At 40.3% G+C, this 23,397-nt stretch overlaps 2 protein-coding genes across 4 annotated transcripts in view; one reads left to right on the plus strand and one right to left on the minus strand.

The window, feature by feature from the left end:
* c20h10orf90 (chromosome 20 C10orf90 homolog) overlaps positions 1-23,397 on the minus strand; it is a 377,977-nt gene that overhangs the window by 282,610 nt on the left and 71,970 nt on the right. The window contains exon 1 of one of the 2 annotated variants that reach the window (XM_048551086.2): positions 8,869-8,940. The exons of the other annotated variant lie outside the window; for it this stretch is intronic. The gene's annotated coding sequence lies outside the window, so the exon portion shown is untranslated. Of the gene's footprint in view, positions 1-8,868; positions 8,941-23,397 lie in introns of those variants that run through there. 2 annotated transcript variants of the gene reach the window in all.
* Positions 1-23,397, plus strand: part of dock1 (dedicator of cytokinesis 1) — a 562,483-nt gene that overhangs the window by 19,150 nt on the left and 519,936 nt on the right. For both annotated transcript variants that reach the window (XM_048551079.2, XM_048551080.2), the window contains exon 2: positions 5,167-5,250. In XM_048551079.2, the coding sequence (XP_048407036.1) occupies positions 5,167-5,250 (84 nt within the window). The remainder of the gene's footprint in view (positions 1-5,166; positions 5,251-23,397) is intronic.

Raw genomic sequence — 23,397 nt, forward strand, 5'->3', positions numbered from 1 at the left:
TAGTCACAAAAACAACAGTGTGATTCAGGAAAAACTTTTTCTATGCTGTGCTTGCTCAGGATCAGAAATTACATGCTTGTGGTGTAAGTGGATATATTTGAGAGCTCCACCTATGTAAATTGGATAAATATCTGGTGAAACATTTGCGGTGCTTTGGGGAAATAGTTGGTGAGAGGGATAGGAAAGTTGTCCTTCCAATAAACTAGTATCATAATTGGTCGAATGGTTCCTTTTTGTGCTGTAAAATTTTACTTGTTACTATGCTGTGATCCTTTTGTACCTTCACTGTTGCTAGATCAAAATCTTGAAATTCTTTTGCTAATGGCATTGTGGGTCTGCCAGCAGCAGACAAACTGCAATGGTTTAATTCAGTGTTGCAATCATTACCACTGGACAATATAGCTTGTTATTAAATGGTTCTGATTTTGAATGAAAAGTTTAAAAAACTTAACTTTTTTTTCTTTGAGATTATAACAACTGGGTCTTATACTAGCAGTCAGTTGCAGAAATGGTAGTTTATTGGTTTGGTGCCTCTCAGAAGCTGATATAAAGACTAATTTATGAGAGACCTAAAACGTTGTGACTGCAGTACTGGTTGATGCTATCTCACTTTGTTTCAGGCAAAGCAGCAGGTTTAGTTCATTTAGGTATCATAAATGCATTATCATTGTTTTATTGAATGTGAAGTGGTCTTGGACATTTTCAGGATTGCCTTGATTAAGACAAAATGTCGTATTCAATTGCATTTCATTTTAAGCATGACCAGAATAAATGTGTATGTAAATATTAAAAATGAAAATTTATCTGCTCATTCATTACAAGTAATCTATACAATTATCACTGATACTTCCCTTAAACCATTCAAACAGTTATATTTTTGACCAATATTGGCAATTTTATTATCTTTACCTGCAGTATGACATGATTTAAGCAATAAAGCTGTATAAGCAAACCCCACTGAAATAACCTTGCATGTTGTATGAATTTTCCCATAAAGATTAGATATCAATGTTTCTCTGCTGCCATGAAGTATGTACACTTCGTGTTTAAAAGCTAGTGACAATCCTAAAGTTTCTCTTTCCACTAGAGCATCTCTTGATATTGATTTCAAGTTTTTTTCCCCCCTATGCATGACTCCTCATGTTGTAACAGAATTGTATATACATCCAAATCCCAAGCATTGGCTGCTACCTTGAGTTTTGTAAACTAAGGTGCAGCTGACACTGCTAATTGACTTAAGGTTGTTTTCAGCTTCTCAAAAGATACCGGACACCCCACTTGCCTGACCTGACTGCACTCTCTTGACTTGGTTCAGTTTTGTCTGTGGAATAGTTACAGTGGTGAACTTTGGCAGAAACTTTAAAAGGATCCACATATCCCTGAAAATCTTGTCTCGTATTTAGTTTTAGGGTCAGAAAAGTTCACTAATGTGTGTCCTTTTGCTGTTCTGTGCCAAAGGTAAGTTATCTGAGCTTTCTCAAACTCAAAATTTTGTCCAGGTTTATTTGCTAATCTGTTGATCGGAATCTTCTGAATAGAAAACTTGGGACAAGAAATTCTTTCAAGTGTTTCTATTTGCTAGTACATCTACACAATTAGAAGCATTTGTTGCCACTTAATTCATGTGTCTCTGTAAAATGGTTAGACATTTTCTAGCCCAAATAGCATCAGTTAGCATTGGAGAAGGTAGTTTGGTGAAACAAAAGCATTGTTATCTTCTCCCCTTGAGGTGTTAAAGGAAAGTGCCAATATCCCTTTAGAGGATTTTTTAAAAAGGCAAAACCTGGCACTGCTGATTCTGTCAATAGTGTTTCAAGCAAGGAATTGATGAGGACTCTGCCTTTGTTATTTGACTTTTCTGAGGTTTTGTGGAATCTGGTTGAAACGTCTGCTTTAGTCAACAACTCCAGCTTTTTCTTTCAGAGATAGTAGTAGGAAATGCAGATGCTGGAGAATGTGAGATAACAAGGTGTAGAACTGGAAGAACACAGCAGGCCGAGCAGCATCAGAGGAGCAGGATAGCTGATGTTTTGGGCCTAGATCCTCCTTCAGAAATGGGGATAGGGAAGGAGATTCTGAAATAGCACCCAGCCCTGCCGGGTCTTCGCCATCCCCCCAGCCCTCCCCCTTACTGAGGATGAACAGTCAGTCCTCAGCAAAGGGCTCCCCTCCACCCTAACATCAACAAATACTACTCACGCTTGGACATTGAACAGTTTTTCCAGCGCCTGCATGCTTGCTTACTTCAATCGTGCACCTAATCCACCCTCTAGTGATTCCTTCTCCTGCCTCCAACACACCCCTTCCTCCTGGGCACCACCCCAAGGCCTCCTACCTTCCCTCGACCTCTTCATCTCCAACTACCGTTGAGACATCAGTTGCCTCAACCTCCCCACGGATCTTGCCCACTCCAACCTCTTCCCCCACAGAACGTGCACCCCTCGCTCCAATCCCAACCTCACCATAAAACCTGCGGACAAGGGAGGTGCAGTTGTAATATGGCGCACTGACCTCTACATCCGAGGCCAGTCTCCAGCTCTCTGACACTACCTCCTACCACCCGCTTTGATCATGACCCCACCCCATCCTCATTTTTCAAGGACCACAACTTTCACCTCCCTCAGTGGTCGAGAACACCCTTGACCGTGTCTCCTGCATTTCCCCCCTCACACCCCCTCCCTGCAATAACAACCAAAACAGAGTTCCCCTTGTCCTCACCTACCACCCCACGAACCTCCAGATCCAACGCATCATCCTCCAACACTTATGCATCTGCAATCTGACCCCACAACCAAAGACATTTTTCCCTTCACCACCACCCCCCACCAAAAAAAATTGCTTTCCATGCTGGTCAACTGGAAGAGATTTCTGGTCTTTCATTCAAAATTGATGAAATGAAATTTGATTGTAGCAATGTTGCTATTCTTTCTATCCACATTTGGTTATTTGAACTTTGTTAAATGAAGTCAGATGTTGGAAGATATTGTCACAAAAATTTGCGTTGTAATATTTGAGACTGCATATTTCCATTAATTCCGAAGTACTATTTCTCTTTGAAGTTCAAAAGTTTTAAAAAATAGGAATAAATACACATTGTATGTTAATTCTATAATTAGCTTTACTTAAAGCTCTAACCTTTAAACAATGCAGGAATATGTAAGAATGAAGCTATCTAAGTCCTATACTCACTTTCATCTCTTCTAATCAAGTACCATTATTCTTTTCTCTAAAATGAATTTGGAATATCTCCTGTTTGAATGTAATATTTTTAGCTAAGACATCGGTGAGTTTATTCCATAAATTGCTTCCTTCATGTTCATCTAATTCAGATTAGTGAACACCCATTGATTGTGTGTGAAGCATTAAATTTGTCTTTGATTACAGCAGCAAAATTGTGCACTCAATTAAAAGCAAAATACTGCAGAAGCTGGAAATCTGAAATAAAAACAAAACGCTTAAAAAAACCACGCGACAATAAGAGCAGATCTGACAGTATTGTGGAGAGAAATAGTTAATTCTTTTGAGTCCATTATGACTCCTTCAAAGAGTTCTGAAGAAGAGTCACATTGGACTTGAAACATTAACTATTGTTTTTCTCTCTACAGATGCTGCCAGATTTCCTGTGCTTTTTCAGCTGTTTGTTTATACTATGTATATTTTCTTAAATTTGCCATTCTGCTGTGAAGTCAAAGTGCATTTACACAGTGAATGTGGGAACTAATGGATAAACCATAGAGTTCAATAGTGCAAGCTGAATAAGCTCTGCAGTGAAAGTAACAGAAGTGTTGGGCTATTCCTTGCACTTCATTGACTTTGACATTTCTTCAGTTTTCCCTGTTTTCCAATTGCTAAATAGCATGCTCATTGAACCAATTTATTTTGCTGAAATCATCAGTGGAGTCTTTTGGTGTATAACTTAAAATCTATCAAACCAGAGCAAATATGGAACAATCCATTACAAGTTACATGTCTTTGAAAAATATTTTTATTTCCATCAGTGAACTTGACTTGTTTGAAGATATTTTCATCTGGTTATCTAATAACAATATTAACAATGGACCAATGTTATGAATCAGCATTAGAATTGATGTCTGAATTGTGAGTAAATATCCCTTTCTGAAGAGAGAGAGAGAGAGATTTACCTGCGAGATTTAGTTCTGCCAGTGGGGTTTCTGGTTTAATCGCCACTTTTGCATGATTATAGTTCAGCTGCAGCATGTGATGTGAAAAATATCAGTGATAAAATGAGCGATGTTTCTTGATTAATTAAAAACATGAGTTGCTGAAGAAAGAAAGCTGTTAACTTTTTGCCATGTATTCATGAGGATTGCTGCAATAAATGCCAGATTTTAAGGGAGCAACAAATGATATTGCATGAAAAAGGGTTAGTAAGCAAGTCCATCCTGATTGAAACACCTGGAAATTAATCATTTTCTATATTATCAAGCAATTCTTTGTACACAAAGCATGCAATTGTTTGGCTGTTGCCATCACTTTAGGAAAGTATTTAATTTAGTGATCTTCCAGGAGAAAAGTGTGAATTTAAACTTAGCTTCATGACATTAAATTTAGTTTGCATTTGTCTTCAACTAAGTGTTGATATAGTAATTAGATTGAGTAATGTCCAATGTATTAGTTAAACATTAAGTGTGTATTATCTGTGACTTTTGAAAAAGGCAAAGATTTGCTGGTAGTATCTTCACTACTAGAAACACCTAGATTTAAGACAGACAGTCAGTCTACTATGAGCTTAAAAAAACAGATAACCAATATCCATGTACATCAGTACAAATTTCCAAGTGTCCAGTTGTGCCTTTAGTAGTATGTTCCAATGACTTATTCTCACTAGTTTGGTTCAGACAATAACTGCATGAATAGCAATGGTAGTTGTCCAGGGATGTGTTTTATTTACTACTTCAATCAATATTAAAATGCTTATATCCATGAGCACCGCTTGAAATTTGCGTTTGTAGTTTTACAGTTTGTGGAATCTCTCTCTTGACCAGGGCCAGTTTAAAAACCTGTGCTATTTACTTTGATTATCTAAATAAAAGTAATGCTGTAAAATATTGATATGTTAATAATTGTTATGATCATGCAGTGTTTATTTGTATTGTAAATTGAACTAAATTTGAATCATCTTCTCAATTTTCTTTTTGTTTTCAGCAATATACAATTATGACTCCAGGGAGGAAGTGGAACTTCCTCTGCAGATTGGTGATACTGTGCACATTTTGGAAACCTGTGAAGGCAAGTGCAAATATTTTGTGAATTCTAATATCCACATTAAAAATCAGGAGATTGTGATGTTTCCCATATTTCTTGATTAAAATTGTAGTTTTGATAGTGCTGGGTTTAAAAATGTTCTTTTCAGCTTGCTCCTGTAGTTAGCTTTAAATTTATGTGCATGAGGATGACTTTGTCAAGAAGTTTTAAGATTTTGGTTCCTGCAAGCTGCCACCACCCCCTCATTTTAGTTGTCATTGAAAGTTACATCTGATATATTGACAGGAAGACTAGCTTGTTCTCAGTCACTTTGTTAGGTCTTACTTATAACGTACTGACTTTATGTAGAATTCTGCTTAGTTAAAGATGTGTATGATGGGGAAAGGACTGAAATAACATGCTTTTTTCCTAAAGGAAAGAAATTGTGTTGCTAGATGAGACTCTTTAACACTTGATCCCATTCTTTTTCTGAATTCCATTGAATTCCAAATTCCATTTAGAGTCAAGTAGTTAATATGGCTAACAAAGGAATGGGATCAATGTCTCAGTGAAATTATGATTAGTCATGGAAGCCGACCCTGCAGTCCAACTCATATACACTGACCAGGCACCCTAATCTGACCTAGTCCCATTTTCCAGCATTTGACCCATGTTCCTCTGAATTGTTTCAATTCATATACCCATCCAGATGCCTTTTTAAATGTTGTAATTGTACCCACCTCCATCATTTCCTGTAACCCCTTGTTCGATACATGCACCACCCTCTGCATGAAAATGTTCCCTCGCATGTCTTTCTTCAAACATTACCCATCTTACCTTAATCTGTGCCCACTAGTTTTGGACTCTTGCCTCCTCCTCCACCTTCCCAATCCTAGAAGAAAGACCCTGACTACTCACCCTATTCATAATCCCATGAGCTTATAAACCTCTATAAGGTCATCCCTCAACCTCCAATGTTCCAAGGAAAATAACCCCAGCCTATAGGGTCAATTCCTATAACTGAAACCCTCCAGTCCTGGCAACATCCTTGCAAATATCTCTGTACCCTCAAGTTTAACGACATCCTTCCTATCAGGTTCTGATATACCGAAACGTCAGTTGTTATGAAGTTATAAGTCTTTATCACCACAGGATAGGCAACACAATAGAAAAATGCCTCTGATAAGCGAGAATTCTAGGCTGGTAATTCCAGATTAACCAAATTTGTGTACCCATTGTCATATGAACATACCAAACAATCAGAACAGAGTTAGTGCAAGCTGGAATGCAGAATCATGAGTGTACCTGTGGTAGTGGCTCCAAAATGGCCTTGCTGAAGTGCTGAATGCAAACACCAAAATGTTTTTATTGTGAATAAAATAGGACAGTTTTTTTGCCTTCTTTTACCAGGTTGCTCATTGGTATTTAAAGATGAAATGTGTGTTGATAGAAAATAAAATGAGGATCATGTTGCTGCTATGGTCGGCAACAACATTGGTAACACTGAAAAGCTGCTGCTTCTTGTCAAAGGAAATTTAAAGAAGCCATGTTGCTTTTGCAAATGTTGTTTTCTTCGACCTTTCTGTCATTTGATGCTAGCACTCTTCATTTATGAGGAAAACTTCAAAAACTTTATTTCTGAGAAGAAAATTATAATCTTAAATGTACCGGTTGCTTGGGAATAGATTGATTTTCATTCATTTACACTTGCTTGTTAAAAGTCCAAATTCGTGGAAGCAAATGGTTACATGTACCAGCAAACACTTTCAGCAAGATATAAAAAATTTTGTTCGAATTCAATACTTTGATTATCTGCTCAGTTACTGTGCTACTTATATGTTCAACAGTGTATACCTTTTTTCTCTCTTTGTACAGGGACTCCTTTTTGAACTGGGGTCATACAACAATATCGGGTGTTGAAAGAAGAAGTAGTTTTGTTTTTTAAGGAGCCTAATCTAGTTTGAAATTCAATAATACAATTTATTGGGGAGATGACTGAGCGTTAACAATCAAATTAAAATTTTGACTCTGCTTAGCCAATGCCTTGTTTCTAATAGCTTCTAGCCCACGTTTGCAAAAGTCTAAGCACAGTCTCCAATATTAGATGTGATTCTGTGAGATGATAACAGGTTACACTATCCCAAGTATGCTAAAAAATTATGCTGATAACCAATTTAATATTCAGATGAGGTCATAGTTTGGTCTCTCTGCATCCAGGAAACTACATATAACTATACACAGAGTCCTTTTTCATTACAGACAAAAGAACAAGGGCACACACTGCGTTTATGTTAGTTGACAGCCATTCTCTGGTCAAGGTATTGTCCTTAGGAATGAACCAGTCAGTCAACCAGCAAGATTTAAATGTAAACAAAACTTACACCTGCCTGTCATCATCTAACAAACACATTTTCGATTGGTGGCATGTCCAGCAGTTAGAGTTCACTAACAAACCAATCTGAAAGCGGTCCTCATAAGTCAAAATGTTGTTTCCTTCCACAATGAAAAGCATCTCAACCCTGAAGGGGGCCAGTTTGTTTTCTATTTCCAGTTTAGAACATAGAACATAGAACAGTACAGCACAGAACAGGCCCTTCAGCCCACAATGTTGTGCCGACCATTGATCCTCATGTATGCACCCTCAAATTTCTGTGACCATATGCATGTCCAGCAGTCTCTTAAATGACCCCAATGACCTTGCTTCCACATCTGCTGCTGGCAACGCATTCCATGCTCTCTCAACTCACTGTAAAGAACCCACCTCTGACATCCCCTCTATACTTTGCTCCAACCAGCTTAAAACTATGACCCCTCGTGTTAGCCATTTCTGCCCTGGGAAGTAGTCTCTGGCTATCAACTCTATCGATGCCTCTCATTATCTTGTATACCTCAATTAGGACCCCTCTCCTCCTCCTTTTCTCCAATGAAAAATGTCTGAGCTCAGTCAACCTCTCTTCATAAGATAAGCCCTCCAGTCCAGGCAGCATCCTGGTAAACCTCCTCTGAACCCTCTCCAAAACATCCACATCTTTCCTATAATAGGGCGACCAGAACTGGACGCAGTATTTCAAGTGCGGTCTAACCAAAGTTTTATAGAGCTGCAACAAGATCTCACGACGCTTAAACTCAATCCCCCTGTTAATGAAAGCCAAAACACCATATGCTTTCTTAACAACCCTGTCCACTTGGGTGGCCATTTTAAGGGATCTATGTATCTGCACACCAAGATCCCTTTGTTCCACCACACTGCCAAGAATCCTATCCTTAATCCTGTACTCAGCTTTCAAATTCAACCTTCCAAAATGCATCACCTCGCATTTATCCAAGTTGAACTCCATCTGCCGCCTCTCAGCCCATCTCTGCATCCTGTCAATTTCCCGCTGCAGCCTACAACAGCCCTGTATACCGTCATCAACGACACCTCCAACCTTTGTGTCGTCTGCAAACTTGCTGACCCATCCTTCAATCCCCTCATCCAAGTCAATAATAAAAATTACAAACAGTGGAGTCCCAAGGACAGCCCTGTGGAACACCACTCACCACTGACTTCCAGGTAGAATATTTTCCTTCTACTACCAATCGCTGCTTTCTGTTGGCCGGCCAATTCTGTATCCAGAATATACTTTATGGAAGTAATAAATGGGCAGAGATAGAGAGACTTACCAGGAACACCAACAATAGCGAGAATAGGATAGTAACCAGCCTGAATAATCATCAGTACAGCTCTTATCCGATATAGTAATGTTGTCCAACGCCAGGTAAGATAAGTAAGACCCCAGGATAAACTCCTGTCCATTGTTGTAACATTCCAGCCTATTGTTCTCAGATTCTGATCCATTGTTGCAACATTCCAGTCTGTTGTTTTCAGATTCTGATCCATTGTTGGAACATTCCAGACTATTGTTCTCAGATTCTGATCCATTGTTGTAACATTCCAGTCTATTGATCTCAGATTCTGATCCATTGCTGTAACATTCCAGTCTATTGTTCTCGGATTCTGATCCATTGTTGTAACATTCCAGTCTATTGTTCTCAGATTCTGATCTCCCCTCCCCCTCTCTCTGCAGCTGATGATACCTGTTCGTACTGTAGCTGATGCTCCCGCTTGTACAATGGGATAACGCACAGAATGGAGCCTTATTAATAGAAGAAGGAAAGCCTCTTGTGACACTGTTAGAACCCATAGAGGCTCTCATCAATCACAGTCACTGAACAAACAGGTCCAGTTAACCCCTTTCAATTCAGCACTTTCAGTTCACAATAACAACTGGGCTGGATTGAATGTAGACATGTTTGACTATTGGTCTTATATGAAATCACCAATTGCTCTAAGACACTCTTTGCTGAAGTAAAATGATGGATGTTTTCTCGTTGTCGGTTAGATGAATCTGCTGTGTTCTCCATGTACCGTGTTCTAACCACGTGTACCAATACCCAAACCTCCTGAAAAAAATATACAAGCAAAATGTTGCGACTGTGCTGATCAGACCCCCACAAACAAAAGATTGTCGCTGATATAGTTCCCTGACCATGCAGAGGAAGTGTGGATTGTCTGGATGTTCCTCTCATTGCTGTGATAAATCAAATTTGTATCTTCAACTCACAGTGTTCTTCATTGCAGTTTTTGTGCTTTAAAGCAGTAGCATTTACATTTCTTGATTTAGTTTAAAGCTAATCATGACATGCAAGATGATGTTGTTCTTTAAAGTACCTGAATTAATGAGTCAGGGATATGATGTGACATTGGCTTTGAGACAAGGTGGAATGAGGGGGCAGTGGTTGCGGAGACTGGAGGGAAATACAGTGATATCCCAATGTCACCAGCATTCAATCAATACTTATTCTAACGGACAGAGTGGAATGTGATGCTGAGCAAAGAAACAGATTATATTTGGGAGATAGAATGGCAGCCAACAATGTGAGCAGAACATGATCAATTAAATGTGATGAAGGGAATTATATATTATGTATACACCGTTTAATCACAGGGTGTGCAGATAGATAAGATTGTTCACATCTGCACAGGGTATTGAGAATTAAAATCAGACAAAGATTTCAAAATCCTAGGGGTGTAGGGTGATTAAAGGATAGGTAGGGATGTTGCTCATTCCTAACAGGTTCAGAGAAGGTAGTCTGAGTGACCGCCAACTTTGCTGTAATTATTCTGAGATATATATGAAAAGTTTTCAGACACTGAGGGGACAAGCATTGTCAGTGAAGGGCACAGATTGCGCCATCATGAATAATCTATTTCTGTTGTCTTATGAAGTGTTGCTGCCTCTAAAATATCTTTTCAATCAAAACTGATTTCCTGAAATTCATGCACTTAGGAGGATATTAGCAAAGCGTTTTTTTTGGACTGTAAAGGAAAAACTCATTCTGGTGTAATACAGGTATAGCCAACACAACAGCTCTAATGGAAACAGGAATGCACTATATTGGTCCAAAGGTAACTAATTTCATCATCTGGACCCACTAAGAAAAGCAAAATGTCAAAAATGGAAATCTGAAATACAAACAGAAATTGGTGGAGAAACGCAGTCGATGAAGCAACATCTAGAGACAGATTTAGAATTAACATACCATTCATATTGGACTCTCAAAGTTGATTTTGTTTCTCTCTGTACAGATGCAGCTAGACATGATAACTTGTATTTGATCATTTCTTTTCATGCCCCCCCCCCCCCCCCCCCCAACTTTTGTACGTAATTTGTGTGATCTGAACAAGAAAAGTGAACAAGCCATTTGAGTTGACTCTCAAGTATTTGATCATGGTCATTAAATGAGGCATTAAAAAATTTCTGTATTAAAGAGCCCTAATATCGATGGTGTCTTGCATTGAGATAAATTCCCATGAACAGTTTGAACTGAGTGGCACTGATGTTGCACCATCAGCCCAATGAAAGTAACTGATTTTCAAATGATGGGGAGCGTTACCTCAATGACATGCCGTGCCCCTGATGTCACTGGAGTTACACACATCTCAGTCTTACCTTTCTGAGGCTTTACACTTAGCTTTTAAAAAATAAATTGTCTTGGTATTTTTCATAGGACACATTCATCCATTGGTTCTGGCAAACACTAGCAAAGGCTGAATTTATTTATTTATTTATCACCAACAGCTCTGCAGAAAGTGACATTAAATTTTCTTCCTGAGACTCTTCCATCCTAAGTGGTGCAGATGCAGGCACTGAGCTGTTTCAAAGAGGATTCCAGGAATTTTTTTTCATATTATAGTGAAATTACAGCAATTTGCTCCCGATCCAGGATGACATGTGACTTGAACGATAACTTGCAGAGATTGGGTTTCCCATTGCTCAGTTGAGGACATTACCAGGGCAGGATTCTCTTCAATTCCCATTGATCACATTTTTGTTGAGAGTCCCAGATGCCACAATGAGACAGGTACGTCTGGTGGCATGGGAAGTTACTCTGATCTCACTTCAAGTGACATTGAAACATCAGCTGAAACAATAAAGAGTGAAAGTACAGAACAGTTTTTTTTTGAAGAATGTGCTCACTGTCCCCACAATATTCCAAAGAAATCTGAGGCATCGACTCCTGATTCTGTCTGAAGACATTTGTTCTATTTGTGTTGAGGACATTTAGATAAATGTCCTGTCAGAGGGTCAGAACGAAGCTTCACTCTGTACCATGGCGAACAGAACAATTGCATTTCCAGTGCATCAGACAGTGGTAAACACACACTATAGTTTGCGCTTATTGGATATTTACCATTTCAACTTTGTCATTCAATGATAACCAATAGCAACATGGAAATCAGCAGTTTCTATCATCCTAGTTGGAGGAACAAAAGGGAAAGGTAGGAATGTTAAAGTGGGGGAAACTAGGGAAGTGGTGTGACATACAGTGGAGGTGGTAGAAGAGGATGGCCAGCGGAAGGGTATGTAGCAGTAGAAGGGGCATTTCAATGGAAGCAGAAGTGTCAGAAAGGAGGAGGAAGAGGAGTGAAATATCTCAGAAGGGTTCACCTGAACCAAACTGTTCACTCGTGTTTTGTTTTTCTTCACAGCTGCTACCAGAACTGCTGAGCTTTTCCAGCACTTTTTGTTTTTGTAACCAGTCATCTGCTTGGCCCCATGACACCTTACTGTGAGAAACAATCCCTGATATATTGTATGAATTGTTCTTCGAGGCAACCCTTGCCAAGTTGATTAATCCAGTCAATATGCATATACAAACCACCCATAATTACTATTGTGTCTTTCCCTCAAGCCCTCATTATTTCTGGGTTTATTCTATGCCTTATACTTTGGAAACTCTGGGGTGGGGCTAAAAATTAGTTCTACCAAGACATTTCTTCCCTTACTTTCAGTTTCACCCAGACTGATTTATCATTCTGATCCCTCATGGCAATATCATTTCCTAATACAGCCTTGATATCATCCTTCAGCAACAAAGCAATTCCACATCCCGTCTCCTTTTTGTCAATATTTTTGGAATACTGAGTACCCATGTACATTTAACTTCACAACCTTGATCTTCCTTTCAACATGTTTCAGTAATACCCAACAAGTCATACCCATTTATATCTCTTTGTGCTGTCAGCTCATCAATTTATTCCAAATGCTGTGTGTATTCAGTTGCAATGTGTTTTATTTTAATTAGTTCTGTTGATTACATTTTCCCTTTTAATACGTTCTTGCGCAAGGTGCTTTCTACACTCCATCCTTATTTATTAATTCCTGATAATACTGAGCCTCATCTCTATGGTTTATTCCAACTTCAAAGTGCTTCTGTATTGTCACTTCAGTAACTCGTTCTGACTTATTACCCACAAGAAGTTCAAAGCTTGCTCCTTCTCTAGTAGGGACATTTACATAGTCATATAGCATGGAAACAGTCCAACCAATTCATGCCAAACGGAATCCCAAACAAAATTCGTCCCATCCGCCCAATCCCGGCCCACATCCCCCCAAACCCCCCCCAACTCGTGCACCCAGCCAAACATCCCCCAAATTCTGCAACTGTTTCTGTAAGCTGAGATTTTTTATATTGTGAAATTAAAACCTTTATATGTGTGAACCTTTTGCTTTGTGCCTCCTGCAAACAACATATCTGCAGAAGAGAGACCAAGAAGCAGTGTAATGATGAACAAAAAGATCAACTTCACAAACCTAGTGGGCAGGATTGTCTGAAATGCCTTCCCAGTCCTTCCCTCTACTCTACTGTAAAACCTTTCATTTTGGTCTTGTCTGTCTGTGTGGGTAGAGTGATGTTTATAATTAGGAGTTGGGGGAATGGGAATTCACAGTTTTAAGAGTGTTACATCAATGATTCATAATTATGTATCTGTGCCTATTTGTAACTCATAGTCATTGTTATTGTAGTACAGAAACTGATCCATGCTTTCTGTCAACCTAGGTCTGAAAGACTAGTAAAGTGAATTTTTTATATTCTCATAAATTTTTTTAACTTTTGTGGTGACTGTGGGAATAGCAGCCCAAAATGTTAACTGATTTTTCTCCACAGATCCTGCCAGACCTGCTGAGCTTTTTCTAGCAATTTCTGTTTTTGTGTATGGAAAATATTCTATCAAATGAGGTTAAGCAAAGGGCCTATCACAAATTTTATTTCTCAATTTTAGCACATCCTAGAACTTGTAATCAGTAATCGACATTATTATTCAAGAGACTTCAGATGTTTGAGCATGTTTTTCTTTAATCCATGTTGAGTTGGCTGCTCTAAGTCAACTGACTATACAAATGCAATAATTTTAGTTTCTTGTGTCCAGTCAGTCAGATCAGATCATAACTGCACAATCATGCCATGAATCTTTTGAGCAGGATTTGAAACTTACTGATTACTTTGTATTTGAAATTGAGCATCAAATCACACATGAAATTGAGAAGTGCACAATGATGCAGCATTTTTTAAAATATCATGAATATTGTACCATGTCTGCAGCAGTGTAACTGAGCAAAGCACATTTCTGTTAAGATAACTTGTACATATATAAATGTAATGTTTGTTTGTTTCACCACTGCATCAAGTTTCTTTGTTTTTCACATTTATGATGTGACCATTTAACTCTTCTAATATAGAGCAGACTGCACTAATTCTGGAAAGTGGCTCACCAGTGCCACCTCGATTGTGCACCCCTGAATGCAACAAATTCTGGTCAGCATTACTCCCATCCTATGGAGTTAGGGTGCTAAAAGAGCTAAAGTAAAATTACAGAACTAGAAAGAATGCTGTGTAGCTTTAGATGTAGATAGAGGTTTCCATACACACCCACCGTGTGACAAAAACTCTACCAGATGAGACTTCTAAGGTCAAGGCTAGGTTTGTAGTTAGAGGCTTTGCAGAATGTTTGCAGTAAAGAGTGTTTACAGTAGGCCCTCCTACAGCTATCTAGGTAATTTTGAAAATAATTTTCACCATGTTATCCACTTTTCTTGGATGTCTAATTATAGATTCTAATTGTAGATATCAAAGCAGCATTTTTTCTTCACCCTTCACCTGGCTGCAATGCACTCCTTCTGCTTGGACCCAGCCCTTTTAACCTTTTACCTGCACTTGACCTGTTTGACAACCTGTCAACGTGACATTGGTTGCCTCAATTTTTCTGCCCCTTCCCCTTACCCATTCACCCTACCTCCCTTTGAACTGACTGCACTCTCAGATCCAGCCCTGACTTTGTCATCAAACCTGTCAACTCGGGTGATGCTGTTACCTGGCACCACCTATCACCCCTGGTATGTTACCCCACCTTTTGAACAACAGACTGTTGTATCTGCAGCAGTCACTAAATCTCATTTTCATATGGTGATTCCCCCACCCCCAACCCCACCCTGCCACTTCACTGCCTGTAAGCTCATAATCCCCCAACTCTGCACAATCTACTTCTACCTCATTCTCCAAAATGCACAAAGGACTGCTGGGCAGTTCTGTTTTTTTTCTGCCTACTACTCCCATGTTGACTCTTTTTGTTTTTTTTCTCCCCTTGTCCAGTCCCTTCCTACTTACATCCAACATTCCTCTGAGGCTCGAAGTCATTTTCAGAATTTTGAGTTTGTGGGCTCAAGCTACCGCCTTTTCACCATGTACATTTACTCCCTGTACATATCTGTCCACTATCAGGGTGGTCTCGGGGCTCTCTACTTCATGGAAAAAAGCTTGAACTGTCCTCAGCCACCACCACCACCCTCCTCTAACTGGTCAAGTTAGTCATCACTGAGCAGCTTCTCTGTTAATAACTCCCACTTTCTTCAGGTCAAAGGTGTGGCTGTGGGTACCCACATGGGCTACAGTCCACTCTCCCCCTTTTATGGGGTATACAGAATATTGCTTGTTCCAGCCCTATTCGGCCTGTACCCACACCTACTCTGGTATGTTGATGACATCATTGCTGCTTCCCTGTGTTGTCTGGAATTGGAAAGGTTTATCAGTTTTGCTTTCAATTTCCACCCTGCTTCCTCCAGATCCATCTCTGAAACCTCCTTTCCCTTTCTCAACATCCCATGCGTTGCAGAAAGTGTAAAACCTGCTCGTTTACTTCTTGCCTCCTCACTATCCAAGGCCCCAGACACATCTCCCAGTTGAAGTAATGAATTACCTGCACTTCTTTCCATTCAGTCTCCTGTGTTTGCTGTTTATAATGTGGCCTACTCTACTTTAGAGAGACTAGATGACTGCTTTACAAAACACGAGTGTTCAATCCACAAAAAACACCCTGGACTTCCAGTTGCCTGCCATTGCAACAAATGACTAGGTTGCCTGGCTGATATCTGTCTCAGTCTTGAAGCAGTGCTGAAGCTCAGCGCAGCTTCGAAGAACAGCATTTCATTTTCCGCTTGGGTACCCTGCAGCCTTCAGGACTTGATATCGAGTTGAATAATTTTAGGAGCAGAGCACCTTGTCCCATGTCCTAACTTTAACCTCCACACACCAGGCCTTGTCATCATACAGTTTGCTACCACAGCAGACCCATTGTCAGGCACGAATAGTCCCCATTAGTAGCTATTGATTCTTCCAGGCTGATGTTTCCACATTCTTCTGTCTGTCCAACTGTTGTCTTTTCTTTTGGGCTTCATCTTCATGTATCCTTCCATCATTCACTCACTCCCTCTCATTCTCATCTCTACCCCGACTTCCCCGAACCCCCCCCCACCCCCATCTTGTCTTTAGTACATATACTATCTCTTCCTAGTTATAGTCAGTTCTGAAGAAGGGTCACAGGACTCAAAATGTTGAATTTCCTTCCTCCATCGTTGCTAAGTTCTTTTTTCCTTCAACGTCTGTTTTCCAGCACCTGTAGTTCTTTGATTTTATTTTGTTCTTTCTAGGTAAACAAGGGAAGCACCAGGAAGAGAGGAAGATCTAGAAATTGCGTAAAAGCACTTATAAATTTATATCATACTTCTCGGGTGTAGTTTTATTTTAGGGCAGGTCTTTTAATGTTAATGAATTTAAGATTGTAGATGAAGCCAGCAATATTCTATTCGCATTAAGAAGGGAAACATTCTGATATCTTTGCATGTCAACAGTTTTGTTTTGTGGGACCACCAGTGACTTTTGGGATTGAATAAAGGTTATCAATCAAATTAGGAAGGAATTCAAAATTTGCACTTACGCTTGTTGAACTTTCAGATATGTGGGTTGGGAATTGAGCAGGGTGAGTCCAATGTAATTGTTGACCAGCTTTCATACTTGGAAAATGTCAATCCTGTTGCAGTTAGTCATTCCAGATCTGAGCAGAAAGATAAAGCTGTTAAAAGGAGAGATGGAGCAGTTGAAGAGTCTTGGCAGACCGCTCAACTGGTTAGGCACATAGCTGACCAAATTTTGATGTGCTTGAGTTAGGTGTGGCTATGAAAAATTCAAATTTCTTGTGAATGAGTAAAACATTTTTGTAAAAAAATCGCGAATATGGATGTGTTAGCTGAAGATCTCAGGTTTGGCATCCCAATAATATGACCTCAGTCATTTGTAGTGATGCTATGCATGTAAATGTTTGTGATGGATCTAGTGCGGGAGAATTTATGATCTTATCTTAGTCAATTTATACTGAGGTGGAAATTTGAACCCTGGCCAGGGGGGACTCTAATCTCCTGGAATTAGTTTTATCATAGCTCTGGGGACTCTAACCTCCAGGCATTAGGATTTATCAGTGTCCAAGATTGAGAGTCGTCTTGGGGTTCCGTTAGTACAGAGCCATGTAGGGACGTGGGGTCGCACGGGTGGTAGGTTAGTGAGAGAGTCCAAGGTGAATCATACCTTGTGGGCCTGTCCGTCTCACGCCACCAGCACCGGAATGATCACTTATTCAGTCCTTCATGTATGACCTTTGTAAATGTTGGAACCCTTCTCGTGGCGCCAAATGTTTGGTTCGTTTTTCAGAGATGCTCACTGACTTGATGCAATAGCGAGACACTGACCTGGCTACAAAAACACAATCTTTTATTATTAAGCAAGTACAAGCTGTGGAGGATCGCTGTACACAACCCTGCACAGAGTGCTGCGTTCCATAAGCGATTCTCCCTGAACAGCGGACAGTCCCCACTTTTTATACTCCATGAATTGGCTGATACATAAAACAATTATTTGGAACATAAAGAGAGCAGGATACATCATTGATCGTTCACAAAGTGACTGATCACGACAGGATACGATTTCAAATCGCTGAAGTGACAGAATGTGATTTCAAGCTGCCGAAGTGTCTGGCTTGAACAAAGGTCGCAGACCTGGCCACTTCAATAGAAACAGATGCTTCATACCTTTACAAAAGTTTCACCCCTTCACAGAATTAGAGAAGCCTCACACCTTTACAAATGTTTCTCACCCAATCCTATTCATGCTGGATGTTTAAGACAGCATCCACGTACTCCTGTGTAAGAAGATAAGGGATATTATCCCATTAACATCTCGCCTTGTATAAATAGGCCATTTCTCTTTTTAAAAGGACTATCTGAGTGGAAATGTAGGTCCTTTTTAAGGCTTGAACACATCAGCTCCAGAGATGATGGTAATTGGACTTCCGCCTCTACATCAAATCAGTTGTAAGCACAATGTCCTGAAGGGTGCCACAGCATCTCTGAACAGTAAAAATGAAGAACTAGGTCTCTTGACGCACAGTAGTAGTGTCCTAGGTTTAAGTCACGCCTATATCAATGGTGTGTAAAAACATATGTGTATAGGTTGATTCTAAAACAAAAAGAGATCGAGCTCTCGTAGCACCATAGTAATGTCCCTAACTCTGAGCCAGAATGCTCAAGTGCAAGTCCCAGCTGCTCCAGAGATCTAGTAACTCTTCAGAATCAGTCCCATTCTCGGACACGGGCATCTCCAGCAAGGATGGACACCTCAGTACTTGACTCTACTGCAAGCCTGGGGATAACCTCATCATGCTGTACTTCTCTAGCTTCCACCTTAAACATTTCTTAAAAAAAGGCTATCCCCTATGGAGAAGCCCTGCACATACACAGGATCTGCTCAGATGAGGAGGAATGCGATGGACGCCTGAAGATGTTGATGGATGCTCTCTCAAGACCTGGATATGTCGATCGCCAGTTCTGACGTGCCAACGAAGACACACAGGAAACTACTGATAGAGTACCCTTCGTTGTCCAGTACTTTCCCAGCGTGGAAAACTACACCATGTACTTCATGGCCTTCAACATGTCATTGATGATGATTACAGGCTTGCTCGGAAGGAGCTCAAAAGTGGACTGAGGAGGGCCAGGATGGGGCATGACAAAGGCTTGGCAGGAAGGATTAGAGAGAACCTGAAGGCATTTTACTCAAACATGAGGAATAAGAGAATGATCAAGGATAGCATAGGGAACTTGTGCGTGGAGTCTGAGCAGATAGAGGAAGCCCTAAGTTAGTTTTTTTTTGCTTCGGTTTTCACCTAAGGAAAGGGACCTTGCTGTGAATGAGAACTTTGAGGAGCAGGGAAACAGGCTTGAACAGATTGAGATTGAGGAAGTTGATGTGCTGGAAATTTTGGCAAACATTAAGATTGATAAGTCCCCAGGGCCAGACCATATTTATCCTAGGTTGCTCTGGGAAGCGAGAAAGGAGGTCGCTAAGCCGCTGGCTTCCTCACTCTCCACGGGAGTCGTACTGGAAGATTGGACGGAGGCAAATGTTGTTCCTCTTTTCAAAAAAGGGAATAGGGAAATCCCTGGAAATTACAGACTAGTCAGCCTTACGCCTGTGGTCAGCAAGGCTTTGTAAAGAATTCTGAGGGATAGGATTTATGACTATTTGGAAAAGCATAGCGTGATTTAAGGGAGTCAGCATGGCTTTGTGAGGGGCAGGTCATGCCTCACAAATCTTTGAGGAGGTCACAAGACAGGTTGATGAGGGTTGAGCAGTGGATGTGGTGTAGATGGACTTCAGCAAGGTATGTGATAAGGTTCCCCACGGCAGGCTCATTCATAAAGTCAGGAGGTATGGGATACAGGGTGATTTGCCTGTCTGGATTCAGAATTGGTTGGTTGACAGGAAGTAGAGAGTGGTTGTAGATGGTAAGTATTCTGCCTGGAGGTCAGCGTTAGTGGTGTCCCGCCGGGCTCTGTTCTTGGGCCTCTGCTCTTTGTAGTTTTTATAAATGACTTGGATGAGGAGGTTGAGGGGAGGGTTAATATGTTTGCTGATGACACAAAGGTTGGCGGAGCTGTTGATAGTATCGAGGGCTATTGCAGGCTTCAGCGAGACATCAACAGTATGCAGAGCTGGGCTGAGAAATGGAGATGGAGTTCAACCTGGATAAATGCGAAGTGATGCATTTTGGAAGGTTGAACTTAAATGCTTAATATAGGATTAAAGGCAGGATCCTCAGCAGTGTGGAGGAACAGTGGGATCTTGGTGTTCAAGTGCACAGCTCCCTCAAAGTTGCCACCCGAGTGGATAAGGTTGTTAAGAAAGCATTTGGTGTTTTGGCTTTCATAAACTCGATCCCCCTGTTAAAGAGCCACGAGGTTTTGCTGCAGCTCTACAAAACCCTGGTGAGACCACACTTGGAATATTGTGTCCAGTTCTGGTCGCCCTATTATAGGAAAGATGTGGAGGCTTTGGAGAGGGTGCAAAGGAGGTTTACCAGGATGCTGCCTGGACTGGAGAGCGTGTCTTACGAGGAGAGGTTGACTGAGCTCGGACTTTTCTCTCTGAAGAGAAGGAGGAAGAGAGGTGACCTGATTGAAGTGTACAAGGTAATGAGAGGTATGGATAGAGTCGATAGCCAGAGACTTTTCCCCAGGGCAGGATTGACTGCCATGAGGGATCATAGTTTTAAGGTGTTCGGAGGAAGGTATAGAGGAGATGTCAGAGGGAGGCTCTTCACCCAGAGAGTTATGAGCACATGGAATAGTTTGCCAGTGGTAGTCTTGGAAGCGGAGTCATTAGTGACATTTAAGCGACTGCTGGACATGCACATGGACAGCAGTGAATTGAGGGGGATGTAGGTTAGGTTATTTTATGTTTGGATTAGGATTAATCCATGGCACGGCATCGTGGGTCAAAGGGACTGCACTGTGCTGTACTTTTCTATGTTCTATGTTCTAATAAAACCTTTAATTTACTCAGGGCAGTGACTTGAAATGGATTCTGGAATTTGTATCTGAATCAATTGAAACTTGCGTCTCCTTTCTGATAGAGTTCTCCAGCTATTTTATGTTTGTTCACTCCAGCGAGTTTTGAGAAGATTTCACTCCAATCACACCAGTTGTATGTTCCTTTGATCATTCAGTGCCTATAAATTTGTCAATGTGCCCTCTCTCACTCCACCTGATGAAGGAGCGCTGTTCTGAAAGCTGATTTCAAATAAGACCTGTTGGACTATAACCTGATATTGTGTGATTGCTTTTAAAAAAAAATTGTCCGCCCCAGTCTAACACTGGCATCTCCACACATAGTGGTAACATCTCTGAAATGGCTGATTTGAAAATACCTAGTCAGACTACAGAAAGCCTGGATAGTTGGTCCTTTACTGTTCCTAATCCAAAACTGGGACCTACCAAAGTAGGAGCAAAAGAATAAAGAACTGAGATCTGTTAGGAGCTCTTGGGGTGAGTGAGTATGTTCCACCCTGTAGACCGGGAGATCTTAGCTCCTCCTGAAGTTTTTGATTCTTGTTAATGTCACAGTGTTTCCGATTGGTTAATGAGTGCTTTGGTTGATTGGGTGTTTTTTTTTTGTAAATAAGCCCTGAAATCTGTGATCGTCCTCAAAGGGATGTTGGTGACTGGACAGGAAAGGGTCGATGAATAAAAAGTCCTTTGCTGCCAAATGGATATTTGTATGAAACAATGAGCAAGGAATTATGTCTGTAGACATGGCCGCTCTGATCAGATTGCATCTACTCAGCTTCTGGAAATTTGCAGTGCTCGAGGGTGGTAACGGCTCCATCGTGGAACTTCCAGAGGCCTTTGTTTGAGAACACTTTGTCAAAGGCTGAACTAATCCAGTATTAGATCTGCTCATCCATAGGGCCTTTTGAGAGGGAGGTGGTTGACAAAGTATGGAAATACTCAATGTATTCTAAGCACCTCTTTCAGCATATTTGAGAGGTGGACTATTTTGCTGACCAAGTAAACGTTAATGCGAGTTTCAGTTTAGCAGTATGTAAAGGCAGACCAAAATACTGACAGCGCAGGGTAGTTGTTCTTTGAGATGAATAGTCACTGAATTCAGTCACTAAATTCAAAACAGCTCTCATCCATTCTATCTCTCTGTTTGGAAGTTGCGTGGGTGTATTCTCTCGCAGAGTGCAGGTCATAGTCATTACTACAAATTGCTAATTCACCCATAAAATTTTGAACAGTTTGGGGTGAAGGTAGTGGGATGTTCACTTGTGAAAATTTACAGATTCCCATCTGTAATTCTGCCCAGTGTCAACTTTCCTGTGCCTCTGCTGCCTGACCTGTTCTGTTCCTCCAGCTGCACGCAGTATTGACTCTGACTCTAGCATCTGTATTTCTTTTTATCTCCAAGGAGCCAAAGGTCTGACTGTTTTCAATACTAAATATCACCGATGATGGAGGATGTACAACCTTCGGTGATAGAGTATTCCATTATCGTTTGAAGAGATTGCTCCTCAACTTGGGTGCAAATAATTAGTAACCTTGCTGAAAGAGGTTAAACATTATTATAAGCACCTCTTTCCTATTTTGCAGCCAGGGTGACTCTTTGTGATTCTAGTGTTAAGCTCTTGATGATGTTTCATTTTTTAGAAATTTATTTTGATAATTTTGGAGGTGTGATTTGGGAAATTGGGCCTAAGATGATTTTTGGACTTACGTTAAAAAAAAAACTTTTGTTTATTTGAGAGGCCAGGCCACGAAGTTAATAGATTGAATCTTAATTGAGAGCTGCTGCAAATTTTCATTACCAGGGCGAGCATTGTTTAAACAGGTAACAGAAGTTGTCTGTTAGTGAGGTCCATACCAAGGAATTAGTTCCAGCTAAACCTGGAAAAGAACTTGCAGTCAAGCAGATGGCAGATGTTGAATAGTAACTGGTACCTTGTGCGAGAGATTGTCAGTCTGACACGGAATGGTCAGAGTTTGATTTGGGGTTTGAACAGTGTTTTCTGGAAGCTAGTTATTGATGCTGCAGCATTAATATTTCAAAGACCCCTGCCTAACCTCCCATGAGTGGCTCGTGGAAGCTCAGAAAATAGAAATCTAAATTATAAGTATCTCCGCTTTTATCTGAATGAATGAACCATAAAGCTGACCCTTATTGACACCTTCAGAAAATCAACCAAGAAACCATCATGACCTGTGGAGCAATGCCTCATGAAAACTAAAGTAACCTGGCCAGTTTTATTACATTATTCAGCGCTCAATTGTGTTTGCCCATTTATCTTTTGTGTGAATGGGGCTCAAAAAGGTTTTTGAGTCTGTGGTATAGACCAGGTAGATTACTTTCTTGTTTAAATTTACTCTGTTAAAGTTATTGTATTGTTAATAAATTACAAGGACTTTTGTTTCAGCTACAGATGAGTGACAATTGTTATTCACAAAGCCTGGCATTGTTTATTAAAAAAAACTCTGATTAGGAACAAGGGGCGTCAATTTTGAGGGTCTGGGAAAGTTTAATTTTAGTGTGCTACGAATACAGAGGTAGAAAGGTTGATTGGGTTGTTTGTCTGTTTCCATGTTGTAACAAAAGTACTTTGAATTTGACTGCCTTGTTATTCATGCTGTTAATAGTATTCATTAA

Source organism: Stegostoma tigrinum, chromosome 20 (assembly GCF_030684315.1).
Source record: "Stegostoma tigrinum isolate sSteTig4 chromosome 20, sSteTig4.hap1, whole genome shotgun sequence".
Taxonomy (NCBI): domain Eukaryota; kingdom Metazoa; phylum Chordata; class Chondrichthyes; order Orectolobiformes; family Stegostomatidae; genus Stegostoma; species Stegostoma tigrinum.